Source organism: Carlito syrichta, unplaced genomic scaffold, assembly GCF_000164805.1.
Source record: "Carlito syrichta isolate Samal-C Ts95f unplaced genomic scaffold, Tarsius_syrichta-2.0.1 Scaffold305647, whole genome shotgun sequence".
Lineage (NCBI taxonomy): Eukaryota > Metazoa > Chordata > Mammalia > Primates > Tarsiidae > Carlito > Carlito syrichta.
The window spans coordinates 91,745-113,078 of NW_007249743.1; the positions used below are offsets into that span (position 1 = coordinate 91,745).

The 21,334-nt window shown below is 42.4% G+C and overlaps 1 protein-coding gene across 4 annotated transcripts in view; it reads right to left on the reverse strand.

Moving 5' to 3' along the window:
* Positions 1–21,334, reverse strand: part of KANSL3 (KAT8 regulatory NSL complex subunit 3) — a 46,284-nt gene that overhangs the window by 16,650 nt on the left and 8,300 nt on the right. For 2 of the 4 annotated variants that reach the window (XM_008061969.2, XM_008061967.1), the window contains exons 4-15: positions 14,456–14,546; positions 14,142–14,327; positions 9,815–9,946; positions 9,461–9,577; positions 9,144–9,245; positions 8,966–9,037; positions 7,772–7,846; positions 7,440–7,597; positions 2,997–3,060; positions 2,470–2,670; positions 2,118–2,274; positions 656–733 (exon numbers count right to left, since the gene is read on the reverse strand). In XM_008061969.2, the coding sequence (XP_008060160.1) occupies positions 656–733; positions 2,118–2,274; positions 2,470–2,670; positions 2,997–3,060; positions 7,440–7,597; positions 7,772–7,846; positions 8,966–9,037; positions 9,144–9,245; positions 9,461–9,577; positions 9,815–9,946; positions 14,142–14,327; positions 14,456–14,546 (1,433 nt within the window). Of the gene's footprint in view, positions 1–655; positions 734–2,117; positions 2,275–2,469; positions 2,671–2,996; positions 3,061–7,439; positions 7,598–7,771; positions 7,847–8,965; positions 9,038–9,143; positions 9,246–9,460; positions 9,578–9,814; positions 9,947–14,141; positions 14,368–14,455; positions 15,101–21,334 lie in introns of those variants that run through there. The other 2 variants (XM_021714418.1, XM_021714417.1) reach the window with 2 other exon arrangements.

Sequence of the window (21,334 nt, forward strand, 5' to 3'; positions counted from 1 at the left end):
TCATCTGTTCACATAGGGGCTTTCCCTCCACTGACTCAAACAGACTCATCCTGCAGATAGTCAAACCTTTGGACGCTTAGGAGGTTATCCTTCAGACTTCCTCATAGATTCCCGCCTCTTTAAACCTAGAAGCCCACTCTAGTCCCTCTCTGTAGCACAGGCAAGCAGGCGTTGGGGTGTGGAGGAAGGCAGCAGGGCTACGATCAGGGCATAACCAGCTAGAAAGACTGCTTAGGGAACAAAAGCACTGGATAAAATCAGAGTAGGAAGGAGGGTAGAAGGGAAAGAAGTTGTAGGTTTTAGGCTGGTGGGCTTATAGCTGCCAAGATGAAAACAGGAAAACAAAGTTGGGGGAAAAACTCACAAGGAAACTCAGGCTCACAGGCAATGGGCCACAGGCACACAAAGGGAAAGCAGAGCCAAAACCATGGTGAAAGAAAGACCATGAGAAGCAAACAAAAAGAACAGAGAAAGACCAAGCAAGACTAGAGGAAGCAAGAGGGTTAGCAAAAAAAATAAACAGGTGACAGAAAAAGGCAGAAAAGAACAGGAGTAAACCAAACTGAGACAGAGAGGCAGAGATGGGAGAGAAAGAAGAAGGAAGAGAAGAGGAGAGTGCAGTGGACAAACAGGCAAGAAGAAGAGTAATACTCACCAAAGAGACAGGAGGAGGCGCCAGGAGGAAGAGCTTTCCTCACCAGCATATTTTGTTTCAGAAAAGCAGCAAACTGTGCTGGAATGAATCAGAAAGAATTACAGAATCACAGCCAGTCAGAGAAAGGAGAAAAAGAGAAGAAATAAGGAAAAGATGAAAAAAGTTGTAGAAAATGATCAACGGGGCTCTTTCTGAAGTTACTTCCATGTAGTAGTTCCATGGAATCATCCATAAACTGAGGTGGCATACAATAAGGGCTCCATCTATGTTAGCTGTTACCACTTACCCTTGCCCATCAGCTCTGCTAAAGCCAAGGTCCTAAGGCTGCTGCTCTCCCCCATGACAGGTCCCATTTGGAACTCACCTCACCAATCAACCTTCCGGAACTCCTTTGATTCTAGACTAATCATCCCCTCCAGAAGCACAACAGACTGCTGGCTCTACTTCATCAAAAGCCTAAGTGCACACTGCCCACTTGGAACCTGTCTCTGGCCACCATGCAAGACGTTGGTCACAAAGCATCCACGCAGAACCTGGGGTCTGGCCTCTTTTTTGCCTTAACCCACCCATTCACAGTTCTGCTCTTTCTTAGCACCACTCTCGTAAGCAACCTCATAAGAGGCCTGGGTTTAAGTTCTGACCATTTGGCTCCACTAAAAGAAACACAGGGGAAAAGAGCAGGTCACTCTCCTATCCCCTCCATGTCTCTCTGCTCAACAACCAGCTCTGGCTGCTGCCTCTTCCCAGGCATTCCTGTTCCCCTCAAGTGACATGTGCTCCTGGACACATCATCAGACACCAATGTCCAAATGTCCAAGTGACCTTACCTCAAGGCCACCCAACTGGATGAAAATGGCATAGGAGACAGAGTCACTATTCTTCTTTTTTCCCTACCCAGTGAAATTTCTCCTTCTTATAGCTCCTTACATAGCACTTGTAGCACTCCAACTCTAAATTCAATCATAAGATTTTCCTCCTGTAAAACTCACCTAAAGGAAACGCTGATAAACTTCACTGAAGGTCTCAGTGTAGGAATATTAACTCTTCAAGGGCCAAACAAAGAAAGCACATGATGCCAGATGAGTTACCCTAAAATCTGATGAATATAATCAATCACCCTGTACACAACTGCAGAGTTCCCTAACTGCAAGAGAGCCTGGAACCATAGAAGATGTAGTTTCTCCAATTAGTAGTTAGAAAAATGTTTAGGCCAGTACGCATGTTCATAAAGCCTAACTTCTCTAGAACACCACGATAAAGCTATAACTAGTGACCACAACGCCCTACTAAGGCACAGCAATTGGTATTCATTTCAATCTAATTTTGCCTGGATAGAAATGTGGGAAAGGATGCCTCTCATATCACCTTGAAAAAAGCTGCAAATATCAACACTTCCCAACTGCCACATGACACCAACTGCAGGAGACAGAACCCAAGAAGGTCATTGACCAGGTGCTTATACCTTGGGCTTGTTTGTGGGTCAGCACAGCTTCTGTCCGCTGCACATGTCTCTTTAGCAGCTGAGAGCTCCCAATCTGACTGGATTTCTGGGCAGAGGTCACTGTGGTCACTTTGGTCTTAGGACTGGAGGTGGGGCTGCTGGACACACTAGAGAGATCCTAAGTGGGGCAGAAAAGCCAAAAGAGTCAATGTCATTAGGATCTGACCATCCATCAACATGTCCCCCTGGATTTCCTTTCCCTTGTAGAAACTTACAATCCTATGACACTGACAAAGAGGAAAGGCATTTCCAGGAAGCTAAGGAACCAACTCCTGATTCCCCAGCAAAAGTGCTCCCTCCCTTCTTGTACTACCTCCGAGCCCGAGGGTGAGGCGGGCAGCTTGGCGGCTGGGGAGGCAGGTCGACTGCCCCGTTCAGGTACTTCAAAGGTCAGGTCTCTGCGGGCTGTGTCACGAGGTTTCTTCTTCTTCTCAGCATCCTGATCCCGAGGGTCAGAGCCCACGTGACCCTCAGTGCGAGTGAGCACTCCAGTCAGAAAGTCCACAATCTCATCCTAGTACAGAGAGGAGTCAAGGCCTTTTGGTTCTCTTCAGGTGAGCAGGAACCTACCAGACAGTGACCAGTGGTGGTCACTCTCTACCACTTTTCCAACAGACGCTTTTCTTCCCAATGCTTTGTTCACATCTTAGTTCACCACACCTCTCTTTTTCTCCCTCTCTTTCCCCTTTTCTTTGCTTATGACTAAAGCCTACCAGAGGTCCCAGTGGATACATCCTCACCCTTTAGAGCCAAAAAGGTCACTGGCAACTAGTCTAGACCTAAAAGGCTATTATAGAAAGGCAAGCTTAGCTGAGAAAAACACATAAAACAACTGTTTACCTGAATACATCTGTCCACCATGCTCTGAGTTAATCCTTCTGATTTCTTCTTTGCTTTGCTTATTCTAAAAGACAAAAATGAGGAAATGCTAACTTTCCAAACATTCCATGGCATTTTATGGAAATACGAATGTATTTCTTTTTTGTGTTGGTTATTTTCTAGGCCCAGGAAGGAAGACGATGTTACCCCTCAGGCAGGTAATACAGCCTCTCTAAATCTGTTTCCACATCTGCAAAATGGGAAATCATAACATCTCATTCATGAGTTGCAAGGATCAAACAAAATAACATGTAAAGAACCAAGTTCAGTTTACAGGACTGTCCACTCCAGAAGTCCCATACCTATGACTTAATAGATGAACTCTATCCAGATTGCCAAAATCTCATTTAGAGGTACCTCAACACAACCCTAAGATTACTAGGTACTGCTAAACTAGATAAGTAAGAGGGCAGAAAAGGTGGCTGCAGGTTAGTGCTAAAGGGATAAGAGAAAATGACCACAGCTAGGTGCCTGCCCCTCTTTGAAAGGTAGCCTTAAAACCCCTGGCTTCTGATGGGGGTCTTGTCAAAGAGAGGACCAGGGCACCAAGTAACTGGATGAGGAACACTATGAGCCTCCAAATTCTGACATCTCAATTTACAGATGATTGATGGCCTCTGATCTTATGTAACATCCTCATTATACAGATGAGAACAGTGAGTTGCAGAAGTCAGGCAATTTTCTCAAGCTTCTTAGCAAAAAGGTTAAGACTAACTGAGGTCTTTTAATTCTCAGTCCAGTGCTCTTGGCACCATGCAAATGTCTCATAAGCAGTCTCACAGTATAACTCTCAATAATAGCATTCCCATCTCTCCCCATTTCCTCCTGGTAACACAGTATACACAATCCAGTCTCCTACAGATAAGAATGTCTGAATTACCAAAAAAACCCATATATTTATATGAAAACACTGACACCTCCAAAAGACTCCTGGACTTGATAAATGAATTCAGTAAAGTTTTAGGATACAAAATCAAGACACACAAATCAGTAGCACTGCTATACACCAGTAGCAACCAAGCTGAGAATCAAATCAAGAACTCAACTCCATTTACAATAGCAAGCAAAAAGCTAAAATACCTAGGAATATAATTGATCAAGGAATTAAAAGCTCTCTACAAGAACTACAACTCTGATGAAATAAACCATAGAGGATACAAACAAATGGAAAAACATCCCATGCTCATGGTTTGAAAGAATCAACATTGTTAAAATGACCATATTACCCAAATTAGTCTACAGAGTCAATGCAATCGCTATTAAAATACCAACAAAATTTTTCACAGAATTAGAAAAAAACCCCTAAAATTCATATGGAACCAAAAAGAGCCAGAACAGCCAAAGCAATCCTAAGCAAAAAAACAAAAAACACCAAAGCTGGAGACATTACATTATCTGACTTCAAATTATACTACAAGGTTGTAGAATCCACAACAGCATGGTACTGGTACAAGAGCAGACACATGAACTAACAGAACACAATAGAGAATCCAGAAATAAACCCAAATACCTACAACTGATCTTTGACAAAGCAGACAAAAACATACACCAGGGAAATAGTACCCTATTTAAGAAATGAATTGGATAGTTACATGCAGAAAAATAAAACTTGATCCCTATTTCTCACCATATACAAAAATTAATTCAAGATGGATTAAAAACTTAAATGTCAAACCTGAAACAATAAAAAGGCTAGAAGAAAACCTAGGAAAAACTCTCATAGACATTGGCCTAGGCAAATAATTTATGGCTAAAACCCCAAAACCAAATGCAATAAAAACAAAAATAAGTGAGACTTAACTAAAAAGCTTCTGCACAGCAAAAGAAATAATCAACAGAGTGAACAGGCAATCTACATAATAGGAGAATATATTTACAAACTATACACCTGACAAAGGACTAATACCCAGAATCTTTGTAAAGAACTCAAATTCGTAAGAAAAAAAGCAAGTGACCCCATTAAAAAATGGGAAGGCCGGGCTCGTTGGCTCAGCCTGTAATCCCAGCACTTTGGGAGGCCGAGGCGAGCAGACTGTCTGAGTCCACGGGTTCAAGACCAGCCCTGGCAATTTAGCGAGACCTCGTCTCTACAATAAAAATAAAAAATTAGGCTGGGCTCGGTTGACTCAGTCTCTAATCCCAGCACTTTGGGAGGCCAAAGCAAGTGAACTGCCTGAGCCCACAGGTTGGAGACCAGCCCAGGCAACTTGGTGAGACCTAGTCTCTACAACAAATAAATAAATAATTAGCTAGGTGTGGTAGCACGTGCCTGTAGTTCCAGCTACTTGGCAGAAGGCTGAGGTGGAAGGATCACCAGAGCCCAGCAGGGCAAAACTGGGGTGGCCGTGAGCGAGCCACTGCACTCCAGTCTGGGCAACAGAGTGAGACTCTGACTCAAAAAAAAAAAAAAAAAAAAAAATTAGCCAGGTGTGGTAGCATGCACCTTTAGTTCCAGCTACCCAGAAGGCTGAGGCGGAAGGATCACCAGAGCCCAGCGGGTTGACACTGGGGTGGCTGTGATATGCCACTGTCCTCCAGCCTGGGTGACAGAGAGAAACTCCAACCCCCCCCAAAAAATGTGGGCAAATGACATTAATAGACCTCTCAAAAGAAGATATACAAATGGCCAAAATATATTTAAAAATCCTCAATATCACTAATCAGGGAAACGCAGATTAAAACCACAATGAGATACCTTAACACCAGTCAGAATAGTCACTATTAACAAAAAGCAGTAAAAAGGAATCATTTATACAATTGTTGGTGGAAGTGCAAAGTAGTACAACCTCTATGGAAATCAGTATGGAGATTTCTCAAAGAACTAAAAGTAGATCTACCATTTGATCCAGGAATCCCACTACTAGGTATCTACCCAAAGAACAGAGGTTGTTATACAAAAAAGATACCTAAGCCGGGCTCGGTGGCTCAGCCTGTAATCCCGCGCCTTTGGGAGGCTGAGTGGATTGCCTGAGCCCGCGGGTTCGAGACCCACCTGGGCAGCGAGACCTCATCTCTACAATAAATCAAAAAATCAGTCGGGCACGGTAGCACATGCCTGTAATTCCAGCTACTTGGAAGGCTGAGGCAGAAGGATCGCCAGAGCCCAGCAGGTCGAGGCTGCGGTGGCCGGGAGCGGCCACTGCACTCCAGTCTGGGTGACAGAGTGAGACTCCAACTCAAAAAAAAAAAAAAAAAAAGACACCTGCACTTACATGTTCATCACAGCACAATTCACAATTGCAAAGATGTGGAATCAATCTAAATGCCATCAACTGATCAGTGGATAATGAAAATGTGACAGACAGACACCACACACACACACACACACACACACACACACACACACAGCATACTATTCAGTTGTCAAAAAGAATGAAATAATGTCTTTTGCAGCAACTTGGATGGAATTGGAGAACATTATCCTAAGTGAATTAATGCAGGAACAGAAAACCAAACACCACATGCTCTTACTTCTAAGTGGGAGCTAAGATGAGGATCTGCAAAGGCATGGAAAATGGTATAATGGATACGGAAGACTCAGAAGAGGGAGGGTGGGAAAGGTGGAGAGACAAAAAATAACCTATCAGGTACAATGTGCACAGGTGGGTGGTGGTGGGTACACTTAATCCCAAACTTCTTTGTCACTACACAATGTATCCACATAACCAAAAAGTATTTGTACCCCCTAAAACTATTGAAATAAAGAGAAAAAAATTAAAAATAAATGCAACATGTGATACTAGATTAGATCTGGATCAGAAAAAAGACATCAGGGAGACTAATTGATGAAATCTGAATGTGTAGATTAGATAACAGTATTATATGTCAGTTTCCTGATTAAAAAAGAATTATACTTTGGTTATGTAAAGTGTCGACATTTGGAAAATCTGGGTGAAGGGTATATGGACATTTTTTGTACTAGTTTTGCAACATTTTATAAATCTAAAATTAATTTAAAATGTTAAAAAAAATTTGTGGCAAGGTGCAAAAATTTGTGGCAAGGTGCTCACGCCTATAATCCCAGTTCCTTTGGAGGTTGAGACGAGAGGACTGCCTGAGTCCAGGGGTTCGAGATCAGCCTGGGACACTTGGCGAGATTTTATCTCTTCAACAAATCAAAATAATTAGCTGGGCATAGTGGCATGTGCCTATGGTTCCAGCTACTTGGAAGGCTGAGGCAGGAGGATTGCCTGAGCCCAGCAGGTCCAGGCTGCAGTGGCCAGGAGCATGCTACTGCACTCCAGCCTGGGGAGCAAAGTGAGACTCTAATTTAAAACAAAAAATTTTTGTGATACCCACTTTTAGCTGAATCAGACTATCAATCAACAGTTACATCGCCATCCTATGGGCATTTCTCTAACACTGCAACATGGCTCTCTCGCAGCTCTGGAGGAATCCACTTGCCTGAGATTATCATCAGCTCCCCCAACCACCACCAAGCTGTTCTCAGCCCGAATCTTCTCTCGGAAGTCCTCCATGGCTTCAGGGTGACACTGTAGGGAATTCTGACCAATGACAAAGAGGACTGGAGTCTTCATATCCAAGAGGGGATCATCCACATCCTAAAACAGGCAGAGGGTCTTAGAATCGGCCAGTTCATATTCATGAAGCACTGACCTGGAAATTCCACTCAGGAGAGTCAGCTGTGTAACTGCAGTCTCAACACCAGCTTGGACGAGGCATGCATGCCCTCATTCCCAATGCCAATGACCCAGCAAGCTTCACCCTGTTCTTACCCCTCTGGGGCCATCCACGGTGAGCAGAGGAAACCCAAGGCAGACAACGGCAGTGACATACTCCATCACCGAAACCTGTGAATAATGGCACAGTTTGTCTAAAGGTCAACTGACTTCACTGTATCTCAGCCTACCCAGTATCCAAGAGGGGTACAGACCCACCCACCAGTCCCTGGAGTCCTAACCTCCAGGAGCATCAGCCACGACGGCAGCAGCCAGAGCCAATGTCTCACAAAGTCAATTGAACACAAGGTGTGTCATTCCACAAGCAGCCACTACTTGGAGACCTGGGGCCTCAAGAGGACCCTAGCAGGTTGGCTGAACCACAGAATGGAAAATTCAATACTCCTACCCCGTCAGCCCTCTCAACAAGAGCCCTTCCACTCCACAAATAGTAAATACAATCAAGAGAACACAAATGTTGCCATTCTCCCTTATGGGAAGAAAATGTTTCTCTGTTGCACTTAATGGAAAGCTCCCAGATATACCAGATTTCTTGGGACAATCACTGACAGTTCCACCATCCTGGGGAGCAGGGACTATGGGGAGATGGCCTTCCTCCTCTGAGATATTATAATTGACTAGAGCACATGAAGAAGAATTGGAACTTTGGACATGTCAGAGACACTTATGCAAAATGACAGACATACAAATGTATGTAAAATACAAAAAAGGTTCCTTAATACCTTAGAAAGAGACTGAACATGAACACAACTTCAAATTCCAAAGTTAGTAATTTTTGCCCGCTAGAATTATTAGTTTTTTCAGGTGGGAGAATACTATGTACTTACGTTCAAAGAAAAAAAGGAGTATTTTTTTAGAGATAAATGCTGAAATATACATAAATAAAATGATAAATATTTAGAATTTTCTTCAAAATAATCTGGGGAAGAGAAAGTGAGCAGAAGTAAGATGAAACAATGCCAGCCAAGTTCATCACTGGTTTTGCTGGGTGAGGGCCGAAGGGGTTTATTATACTGTACTTGCTTTTGTTTCTGCTTAAAATTTCCCATAGTAAAGTTAAAAATAAGGTCTGTCTTCTAAAGTTTATAATGCAATTATATAGGTAAAGCATCTATCACAGTGCTTGAAACATCGTATAGGACTGAGTGGTAACTATCAGTAGCAACAGTATTCTATCCCAGACAACCTCCAATTTCTCAGTGACCTTCAAATAAGACAGAAATTACTCACGTGACAGGCCACCAAAGCTCCTGTGTTCCAGCCAATCAAGATAATGGGTTTGTGTGGGAAATGGTTGTGAATCTTTGTGGGTAGAGAGAGAAGACAGTAAGATAGGAGGCCAAAGATGGGTACAAAACAAGCCCAGAATGCTGGTAAGCCAAATGAACTAAAATAGGGGCACTCTCACCTCCAGCACTTTGCTTCTCACTGCCCCCATCATATGCTCAAGACACTGCAACACTCCTACCCCACTGCCATTGTTCAGCAGATGGGTGGCTACAGGAATGACCTGAGGAAAGAATTGGCATCCATGCCAGCAGAGATAAGCTTTAAGTAGTATCTCAATTTGCTTAACTTACCCTAAATACCTTTCAACCTTGGAATTCCAAATAACAGAAGGGTTAGAGTTAAGCAATCTGTACTGATACCCTCCTACATGTTCTCTTCAATCCTCCAAGACTGTATTCCCACCCAGAGGAGAGTTCTTCTCACCCCCACACATACCTTGCCTAAGCAGGAGAGCTGAGACTGCCAGAAGCGATGGCGGCGTGAGGTGGGAAACACGGAGCTGGAGGGGCCAGAGGAAGCGATGAGAATCAGAGGAGAACCAGGGAGTTTGCTCTAAGGAGAAAGAATTCCATCCAAAAACCAGTGAGTGGAAAGTTACTGGTTACAAGTAACCCGATACCTTTCTCTTCCTGACAATGTGCCTTTGCTTAAGAAATAGCATTACGCACTATACAAAACAATTTATTAATGAAAAAAGTTAAAGAAGTCATTTATCATCCTCTTGCCTTCTAAGGCTTAGGTCTTTAACATTTCATACGCCATAGTTAAGCCCTGAGCCATCCAACTTACTGGTTTGTTATGAGAAAGCACTCCCACAGCAGGGTCCCACGGCCTCTTCAGTAAGAGAGACAAGGCCTCAGCTCCTGCAGCTCCAGTCTTTGTGTTGGATGACACAAGCATCCGGTCAATCAAGGTTGGGATCTGGAAAGAAGGAAGAGTAAAGATGCTTGCAGCAAGAGGCAGGAGACCTTCACACCAGCAGCAATCAGGCAGGAGGTTACAAAGTCCCACTATGAGCTACAGACAGACTTCAACTGAGCTTCTCAAACCTTCCCCAGGAGCAAAAGCACAAATAAATGGATGGTTGAAAAGTATGCTCCTACCATGAAAGGTAAATGGGTACAATTCTTTGAAAAACAACCTGCTAAAAAATTAGCTGGGCATGGTGGCGGCGCATGCCTATAGTTCTAGCTACTTGGAAGGCTGAAGGCAGAAGGATCACCTGAACCCAGCAGGTAGTGGCTGTGGTGGCTGTGACTGCATGAGTGTGCCACTACACTCCAGCCTAGGTGACAGAGTGAGACTCCAACTCAAAAAAAAACAGAAAAACAATCTGCTGATATGTACCATGTATGAAGGAACTTAAATGTATTCCTATTCCTTTTCCAAACGATTCTACTTCTGAGGACCTTCCCTAAGAAAATATATCAGAAAGAGAGAGAGAGAGAGAGAGAGAGAGAGAGAGAGAGAGAGAGAGAGAGAGAGAGAGAGAGAGAGATTCACTATCAATAATAATAAAAAGGTAAAAACTTAAATGTATGTATAGGGGAGTGATTAAGTCAATTATCCACCTAGTTGGATATTAAGGATTACTTTTTTTTTTTTTTTTTGAGTTGGAGTCTCACTCTGTTGCCCAGACTGGAGTGCAGTGGCCACTCCTGGCCACCGCAGCCTCAAACTGCTGGGCTCCGGCGATCCTTCTGCCTCACCCTTCCAAGTAGCCAGAATTACAGGCATGCGCTACCACGCCCGGCTGATTTTTTGATTTATTGTAGAGATGAGGTCTCGCTGCCCGGGTGGGTCTCGAACCCGCGGGCTCAGGCAATCCACTCACCTCAGCCTCCCAAAGGTGCGGGATTATAGGCTGAGCCACTGAACCTGGCTTTAAGGATTACTTTTAAATATTTACAAGAATTTGAAATAATGCACCGAAGTAATTTTGCTACAATGTTACAGATAAAATAGAAAAAATATAAAAATTATCTCTATTCCAGAAAAGACTATAAGTTTCCATAAGAACCAAGATAACTGGGTTCAGGGAGCTTCCAGACAGCCGCACACAAGATTCCTGGAGGATGGCGCACCCAAGGAAGGCATGGAGGCAACATGTCCCTTTCCTCATACTTCACCCTACACATCTCTCCAACTGTATCCTTTGTAATGCCCTTTATAATAACCAGTAAATGTGTTTCTCTGAGTTCTGTAAGCTACACCAATAAATTAATCTAACTCAAGGAGGACATCATGGGAATGTCAACTTGAAGCTGGTTTATCAGAAGTTCCAAAGGTTCAGACTTGCAACTGGTGTCTGAGACGTGGTAGTTTGGGGACTGAGCACAGAACCTATGGGACTTAACATTATCTCCATGTAAAGAGCATCAGAATTAAATTGGAGGACACTCAGTTTGTGTCTGCTGCAGAACTGACTGCTCGCTTAGTGGTAGGGAAAACCCACTACCACATTTGGTCACAGAAGTATTCTTCTGTGTTGATGAATGTTGTGGTATGAGAGCAGAGGAAAAAATGGTTTGAGGGTTCTTTTGGCTTTTGGTTTTTTTTGTTTTTAAATTTTTTAAGACTGAGATGAACGGAAGTCAGAGCTGAGCAGGTTGACACTAGGGTGGCAGTTAGCATGCCCCTGCGCTCCAACCTGGGCGACAGAGTGAGACTCCCAATCAAAAAAAAAAACCAAAAAACCAAAGTGCCTTGAAACTCACTTTCTGTCAAGAAATAATAATCAATAACTGACTTTTCTACTTGGAGCTAGGAAAACTGAGCTTCCCTGGCCTTTCCAGCACTGCATTCACTCTCAACGACCAATTAAAAGGCTACAGTCTGTAGCTCTTTTCCCTCTTTACTATAATGGATCTTACGGTGGAAGCAGCTGGGTGAAGAGCATGATCCCATCCACCTGTGTTTTAACATCTAGCACGTACTTCAAAAGTAAAAGAATCCCCTAATAATTTATATCCTTTGGGAAACAAAGCATTTGTTGTGAATCTAAACATAGTCATGAGAAAATAAGAGTCTGATGGTGGAAAAACCACTGTAGAGAGCATAGCCCAGAGTGGACAGCACCTTGAGTCTGAGGCCCTTGCTGACTGGGGTACTACGGAGCCTTCCACCAGTCCAGCTAACCCACACTACGACCAGCAGCATCCAAGTATGCCTACCTATGGAGTCCCCCAAGTAGTCTGTCACGCTTATAATATCTAAATGCCACCTCATTCATACAGGATATGACCAGCCAGTAACTTAAATGGGGAAGCAGTACAAACTCTTCCTTACAAGGGAAATTCTATCCAAATCATGCTGGCCATAGTGAGTGAAGCCGAACCACCAGAGAACTGAGACTCTAGGAGATACTAACATTCATCCGCTTGAGTATATTCACCAAAGCTGCACTTTTACTACAGGGAGAATGCTGTGGAAAGCACACCTGAAAATGCTTATTATACTCATGGATCACAACTCTTTGCCAGGGTCTTGTCTGGGTTCCATTATCCACCTGCTCACCATTTACCTTTGGTGGGTTTCTATCACAAAGGACTAGTACAGGAGGAAGTATGAGACTCTTCATTTGTCTCTTTCGTCACTAGAAAATAAGCCCACAAGAGCAGGGAGCAAGTCTGTTTCGTTTTGTTTTGTTTTGAGTTGGAGTCTCACTCTGTCGCCCAGACTGGAGTGCAGTGGCCGCTCCCAGCCACCGCAACTTCGACCTGCTGGGCTCCGGCAATCCTTCCACCTCAGCCTTCCAAGTAGCCGGAATTACAGGCATGCACGTGGTAACGCCCGGCTGATTTTTTGATTTATTGTAGAGATGAGGTCTCGCTGCCCAGGTGGGTCTTGAACCCGCGGGCTCAGGCAATCCACTCACCCCAGCCTCCCAAAGGCACGGGATTACAGGCTGAGCCACCGAGCCCAGCTGGGGAGCAAGTCTGTTATGCTCACCCCAGTGCCCGGCACATTGTAGGCGCCCCCAAAATATTAGTTAAATGATACAATTAATGTTAAATCTGCTACTATGCATATCATTAATGTATCCAGTCCTGAGTTCTGTTTTATTTCAGCACTAAGCTAGTCTTTAAAAAGCTTAGCATCCTTCAAATTAAAAGCTGGTAAGAAACAATGAGTCTGAAAGTTTTTGGATATGACTGGGGAAGCCATTAGCCACACAACTTGTAGTAGCAAGCCAGCTTCCTGCAAAGAAGAAAAACTATTTTTTAAAAAGTCCAAAGTGACTCAGTCTAAGTTGTCTGAGGCCATTTTGTATTGTAGCAAACCACTCCAAATATTTCAAAAACCTATGAAGGTATCACTTAAATAGTCACTAACAGTTACTTTGGGCTATGGGTCCAATTTTGTGCCAAGCACTCTACCTGAATTAACTTATTTAATTTTCAAAAAAAATTCTAGATAGGTATCATTATTAGCCACATTTTAGATTTGAGGAAATTGAGACACTAGTCCTAGCTTATGCAGCTAATCAGTGAGAGACCTGAGATCACCAAGGCAATCTGCCTCCAGGACCCACATTCTACCTCATTGAGTACAGCCCAGTGCAATCACTAAAATAATAAACTAGAATCACCAAGAAAAATAGTTTAACTTTGTGCAATACTGTCTGCATAAGAAAGCAGGGGAAATGTATAATGATACGCTTGTAACAAATTCTTAAAGTCCAAGTTTGCAGTTGAAGGTTCATTCCAGGATGAGGCGAGCCAGAGGCATCATGCACTTTGCTCCTCTGTAATCTCCCAGCACTCTGAGCACCACAGGTCTGCTTTTTACACCATTCTCAACGAACTCCTTTGGCAAACCTTCAACTCCCATGATAACTGAATTCAGTGATGACTCAAACCACAAGCCACAAGGCTACAGAGGCTAAATATGTACTCTGGTTTTCAGGCCCTACACCTCATCCTGGAAATAGCAGGGCTGTTTTCACCAGACACAAATGTGAAATGATACCCTGTCTCCTATTTTTAACAACAAACCCATTAGCCTCACCCATGCCCTCCAGGTTGTCTAGGTAATAACCCTGCCCAACCCCACGGCCTGAATGCACAGCAGAGACTGGCTACCCCCAGAACAAGGAAGAGAATCACAGACTTACCTTCCCTTTCAGTGTCTGCAAGGCATCTAGATACGCTGCCAGCATGGGCAGACTCAAGGTCTCCACGAGGGTGGTGTGCAGCCACTGGATCAGCTTGGTGTCCCAACTCACACTTGCCAGAGCCTGTCGCACTCTCCTTGCACACTTGTCCACGGCAACACGGCGCAGCACTGGCTCATTACAAGCCTGAAGGATGTAAGTGGAAGTGATAAAACATGAGGACCACCTGGTTAGCAAATGGGGGAGACAAGTCAGTCAGCCAGTGAGGCCTGAACTAGGAAGAGCCCACCGTGGGCAGATTTCTGGTGTCTTACCCCTTCATTGGCCAAGCGGGCAAGCCGGTCAGATTGCAGGGCTTTGAGGATCTTGTTGAATAGCTTGTTCTGGGCCATTGTCCAGCCAGTCCTATAAGGGAAACTCTGAGGAATTATAGTCAAACTCTGGCGACACTCCCCATGTATATACACCATAGAAAAAAGATTATGCAATGTTTTTTTCCCACTATGAAAGAGTATAACTTAAAGTAGCTTAATCTAAGAGCACTGAACTAAAACACAAGAGACCTAGATTTTGGTCCCAATCCCACCAAAGAATCACCTCAACTCACATTTGTATTAATAATATACTCCAAGTCAAGACCAGTAATGAATAAAGTATTTTAGGCTGCCAAAGCTAACAATTTACTTAGCAGCTAAAATAATCCCATTAATAAGTAAAAGCATGTCATGCACTGCAAAGATATTTAAATTTCAAAAATGTTATATTTCACACAAAAAGTATCAGCAAGCATTTTATGTACTAAAATCTCAGACTACAAAAAGAGGTCTATTTAAACTAGTCTAAAGAACAAAAATACAGCAGAAATATAAAGTGGCTATTCTCCCACTTCACAATATTCCACCCTACACTTAATCTCTCTCCCTTTTCCACATACATTGTTTGTCTTTTTTCTGCATATCACACAATTAGAAACTTTATTTTGGAGTGACCTGCTCCAGGTAAGCTAACATTATCACAGCTATAGCACTGGCACTCACACATCTACCTTGCTATGCATTTGTATGTGTCCTACCACTCAGTAGCACACTCCCTGCAATTAGAAATCTATCCTACTGTTCTCATCCCCCCATCACACCCAGCACAGTGGTATGGAGCTTATTAACGTACCTTTTCACCCTCCTCCTGGCGATCTTAATTACTCTGATGCTCTAAGTCTGGTTAGTAACCTTTCTAAAGTTACTCAAAGGGAATAGAACATGCTTAATTAATATTTGCCTACTCTCCCTGCCATTTAAAAAAAAAGAAGCTGGTGATTACTTTTTTTTTTTTTTGAGTCGGAGTCTCACTCTGTCACCCAGGCTGGAGTACAGTGGCACACTGCCAGCCACCACAGCCTCGACCTGCTGGGCTCAGGCAATCCTTCTGCCTCAGCCTTCCAAGTAGCTGGAAACACAGGCATGTGCTACCACATCCGGCTAATTTTTTTTTTTATTTATTGTAAAAATGAGGTCTCGCCAAGTTGCCCAGACTGGTCTCCAAATCATGGGCTCAGGCAACCTCCCACCTCAGTCTCCTAAAGTGCTGGGATTATAGGCGTGGGCCACCGCGCCTGGCAAATTACTTTTTAAGATTTAAGTGAATGCTAGACCCAAATGAAACCCTGGAATGATATGGAGGTACTATTTCAAGTCAGTCACTAAGTAGGGCTGACTAGCCAACTGGAAAATGAATCACACATCATGTGGAAAACACATCACTCTTTATATCAAAATAAATTTTAGATGGAATAAAAAGTTAAATATTAAAAAGTAAAACTATTGGTCAGGTGTGATGGCTCACACGTATAATCCCAGAGCTTTGGGAGGCTAAGGCAGGAGGATCACTTGAGGTTAGGTGTTTGAGACCAGCCTGGAGAGCACAGGAAGACCTCATCTTAAAAAAAAAATTTTTTTTTTATAATTAGTCAGCTGTGTGATACACGCCAGTAGTCCTAGCTACTCAGGAAGCTGAGACAGGAGGAGTGCTTGAGGCTGCAGTGAGCTATGATTGCACCACTATGGGCAACAAAGCAAGACCCTGTGGTGATGGTTTTTGGGGGGAGACTCTAAAAGTTCTAGAGAAAAATAGCGATTTTTAAGAGAATTTCTAAATAGTGATATCTTGAAATGAGTAAAGCTTTTCTAAGGATGACTGCAAACCTAGAAATCATAAAAGGAAGAGAGAAATGTAACTACACAAAAATTTTGGGAAAAAAGTATCACAAAGTCAAACACAACGGTAAATTAATTGCCATTTTATTAAAATAAATAGAAATAGGCTCTAGAAAATTAATGAAAGCAGGGCGCAGTGGCTCACGCCTGTAATCCCAGCACTTTGGGAGGTAGATACAAAAAGTTTGCCGGAACCCAGGGGTTCGAGACCAGCCTGAGCAACACAGTGAGACCTCATCTCTATAATAAATCAAAAAGTTAGCCAGACATGGTTAGTATGCACCTGTATTTCCAGCTACTTGGAAGGCTGAAGCAGAAGGACCCCCTGAGTATTTATGTAGTGTATCTTTTATTGCTATTTATAAACAGTTGCAGTGAACACCCTTCCTTTCTCCACACACACACACACACACACACACACACACACACACACACACACATACACACACATCTATATCTTTATATACTCATGTAAGTATTTCTGTAGTATAATTATAGTAAAAATGAAAAAATCAAAGCCTGTGTCAAAATTTCTGATTTTCTAATTCTGTGAAAATAATAGAATAAAGAATCTGTAGCATCTTGAAAGTGGCATTGCACTACAGCATCATCTCCAGCAATAATGCTCATTTATAATCAACCAGGTTAAACAATAAATACAATTTCTTCACTTTCAAAAACCTCTGGAGCTTTCTGAAAGCCTATTGATTACATTGCAAACTTCAATTCCAGGAACACAGAATAAGGCATAATTTATTTGTGAGACACTAAGAGCATTTCCAAAATTATCCTGTTCTACAACAGGATGTTTCCCTATTTGTTTTTCTTACTCTATATTTATTCTGAAACCCAAAATGATGGGAGCAAGTAAAATGATGTGAACAAAAGGGGAGGCAGGCTAGAAAGCTATATTCAGCAAAGACAACTGAAATTAAACACACACACACACACACACACACACACACACACACACACACAATGCTGAGTCTAAAATCCCAGAAAAAGTTCTCAGGATTGTTGCTGGATATATAACAAAGTAATTCCAAGAATTGAAACATATTCTCTGTATTTTGTCAGCTTCGTGGGAGGCTGGAAAATTAAGTGAGCAGAAAAAAATGATCTAACCCAAGATTAAGATAAAGAGCATGCAAGAGATATAATTAAAGAAAATTTTAAAAACAGGAGGCAGAATTGTAAACACAAGTCTAAACAGTCAAAGAGCTGATGGGAACTGTGGTGAGTCAACTGCCCCACTTCCCAGCCTATTCAATTTTCATGAGAGTAAAAATGCCTTTTCTTTATTTCTTAGATGAGATCAGAGAATCTTTTGTTCATGCTCTGGCCAGACCTACATAATATGCTGACCTCTAGCTTGTAATCAAAGCACCCAAAATATCATACGGGTCCTAGAAATATCTGATATGGTTTCATAGAAGACTAACTCAACATTAAAATGTTTAAAGGATTTTTTTTTTTAACCAGAAGTCAGATAAGGAGAGACAAAGAACATTAGAGAAACTCAATAGGTCACACTTTTCTTTTTCACATCATGGAATTCTTTGCCTCAACATGAGAAAGGAAAGAATAAAGGAAGGAATGAAGGGAGGAAGGGGAATGGGTGGGTAGGTGAGAGAAAATAACTCAAAAATCTTAGACTTAAGAGATTTCAAACACCCAACCTAAAATTAACATAAAGATACATATAATATGAAATATATAATTAGACAAAGTTCAGAAAAGGAGAGTGGATTTTTTTGGCCGGAATTCAGAAGTTCAGATTTCTAAGATAAGACAGTCTGCTTTTGGACATTACATTCTTTCACTGAAATGTTGGAAATCCATTTCAGCAATGCTGAGAAGTATCATGTGTCAAAAGTATTTTGTTAAATGTCTTCCAAATGCCATGCATCTAATGAAACTTGGCATTTAACAAGCATCTGAAGGGGGGAAAAAATAAAGGTCGGTCCAACATCTTCAGGACTACATTACAATGCCAGCAAATATAAATCATTTTCAAAGGTCCTCTTAAGTCACACAACCATGGCACAAAGACTCAAGAACATGATCCAGAGTTGGTCAACTAACTACTTTTGTAAAAGGATGGATAGTAAATACTTTAGAGTTTGCGAGCCATATGGTCTCTGCCACAACTATTCAACTCTGCGGTTATATTACAAAAGTAACCATAGTTAATACACAATGACTAGGCATGACTATATTCCAATAAAACTTTATTTATGGACACCGAAATCTGAATCTCATGTGTCATGAAATATTCTTCTTTCAGTTTTTTTTTCCTTTGCAGCCACTTAAAAACAAAAGCCATTCAATACAAAAACAAGCAATAAATAGGCCAGACTTGGCCCACTGGTCATAGTTAGATAACCCCTGATCTAGGCAATTAAATCAAGCAGAGATATTTAAACCATTTCACAAAATATCAGTCATTACTAGAGAAAACCAATCAGGTGGGAAGGTTTCACTTTTCTATACACGAAGTTATCAGAAGGCAGTTTCTATTGAAATAATTTAAGAGGTGGGGAAAAGTCTAACAAGGAAATTAACCATAAAGAACAATCAGTAAGGTCTCCGAGGAAAAACTCCAGAGGTCTAGGAAACAGTCCTATAGTCCATGGAGTTCTCCATTTGGCAAACTAATTTTACATGAGTTTTATATAAGAAGAAAGGAAACAGTAATTTAATAATCAAGTCAAGGGAAGAATGGCAGAGAACCACAAGCTCCAAACAGGCTACAGATTCAGGGGCAAGGTCATAAAACGACCTCTGAAAATGAAACTAGTAAGTATCATCAAAAAATAAAACAAGGCAGGTGCAGTGGCTCACGCCTGTAATCCCAATACTTTGGAAGTCCGAGGCAAGAGAAGCCCAGGAGTTTGAAACCAGCCTAGGCAACATAGCAAGACTTCATCTCTAAATAAAAAAATTAGCCAGGCATGGTGGCACAAGCCTGTAGTCCCAGGAGGCTGAGGCTGCAGTGAGTCATGATCATGCCACTGCACTCCAGCCTGAGTAACAGAATGAGACCCTGACTCAAAATAATAATGTTGATGAAATTAGCTGTGCACAAGCCTGTAATCTGAACACTTTGGGAGACCGAGGCAAGAGGATTGCCTGAGCCCACAGGTTCAAGATCAGCCTGGCCAACATAGTGAGACCTAGTCTCTACAATAAAAATCAAAACATTAGCCAGGCGTGGTAGCACGTGCCTGTAGTTCTGGCTACTTGGAAGGCTGAGGCAAAGGATTGCGGGAGACGAGCAGGTCGACACTGGGGCGGGTGGCTATGAGCGTGCCACTGCACTCCAGCCTGAATGACGGAGTAAGATTCCAACTCAATAAAAAAAAAAAAAAGAAAGAAAATTAGCTGTGCACAAAAGTTACCTATCTAAAGAAAGAGGTGATTTATAAGCCTGTTGCTAATGAGAAGGATGCCTCAAAAATCTCGTGAGACACTAAAAAATAAATAATCTGAGCTCTAATGAAACATATTAATCTATGTCAACATCATGACAGAAGAATGGAGGTCCACATAGAAAGTGAAGAAAGACAAATAATGTATCAGTGTTTCTCTAAAGGACTGGGCAGAAGGGGCACCCTGGTCTACTCTGTAGACCCATCTTGCCTAGGGGCAAGATGCATGCATCTAGCTATTCTGCTGTGCTCTCCACTCACCTATACACTTCTGGTTTCTCAGATTTTCCTACCGAGAATGGACACTCTGGCCAGGTCACCCCAGTGTCTCTTATGCTTTGCAGTTGTATCTCTCCTTACAAATTAAGAAGCTGGTATCCATATGTCTCTAATAACTTTGATAAGTATGAACAGTCTTCAGGAATCTCTTAATCATAACCATAGATGCATTAACTCAAAAAACATCACCGTCCGCCCATGAGCTTTCTGATACTGTAAACTGAGGATGAGGCGGTGAAAAATACCAAAAAGGGCCGGGCTCGGTGACTCAGCCTGTAATCCTGCGCTTTGGGAGGCTGAGATGAGTGGATTGCCTGAGCTCGCGGGTTCGAGACCCGCCTGGGCAACTTGGCAAGACCTCATCTCTACAATAAATCAAAAACTAGCCAGGCGTGGTAGCGCGCGCCTGTAGTTCCAGCTACCTGGAAGGCTGAGACGGAAGGATCGCTGGAGCCCAGCAGGTCGAGGCTGCGGTGGCCGGAGCGGCCGCTGCACTCCAGTCTGGGCAACAGTGAGATTCCAACTCGAAAAAAAAAAAAAAAAGAAAAATACCACAAAGGGACACACATTCATATGAGGTCACCTTGGTCTACCACTAACTGGTCTTACTCTCGTTTTACCGTCATTAAAGCAGAGGGTATGACAGTCAAAACACTGAGCTCCGGAGTCAGACTGTTTGAACAAACTTCTCCTCTATCACTTCCTAAGGTTTCCTAAACTACCTGATTTCAGTTTCTTCACGTTGTAAGACAGAGACGAAGGGGAGATATACCTACAAGAGTTATTGGGAGTATTAAAAGAAAATGTGTTTGGAGTGCTTGGTACAACGTCTGGCACCTAGAAAGCACTCAACAGATGGTGTTCTTTTTTGTTACTACTATTGTTATTATTTATTATTATTATTTTTTAAAGAGACAGGGTTTCACTCTGTCACCCAGCCTAGAGTGCAATCATAATTCACTATAACCTCAAACTCCTGGGCTCAAGTGATCCTCCTGCCTTAGCCTCCTGAGTTGCCAGCACTACAAGTATACATGACCACATCTAGCTATTTTTAAAAATTTTTTTGTAGAGACTGGTTCTCACTATATTGTCCAGCCTGGTTTTAAACTCCTGGCCTCAAATGATCCTCCTATCTTGACCTCCCAAAGGGCTGTGATTACAGGCATGAGCCACCATGCCTGGACTATTTTTTGTTATTAACTGTAACAATGGTGGTTAAACTATTTTGCTGAACACACTGGTTGTAGCAATATTCCACTTCACTCACAGC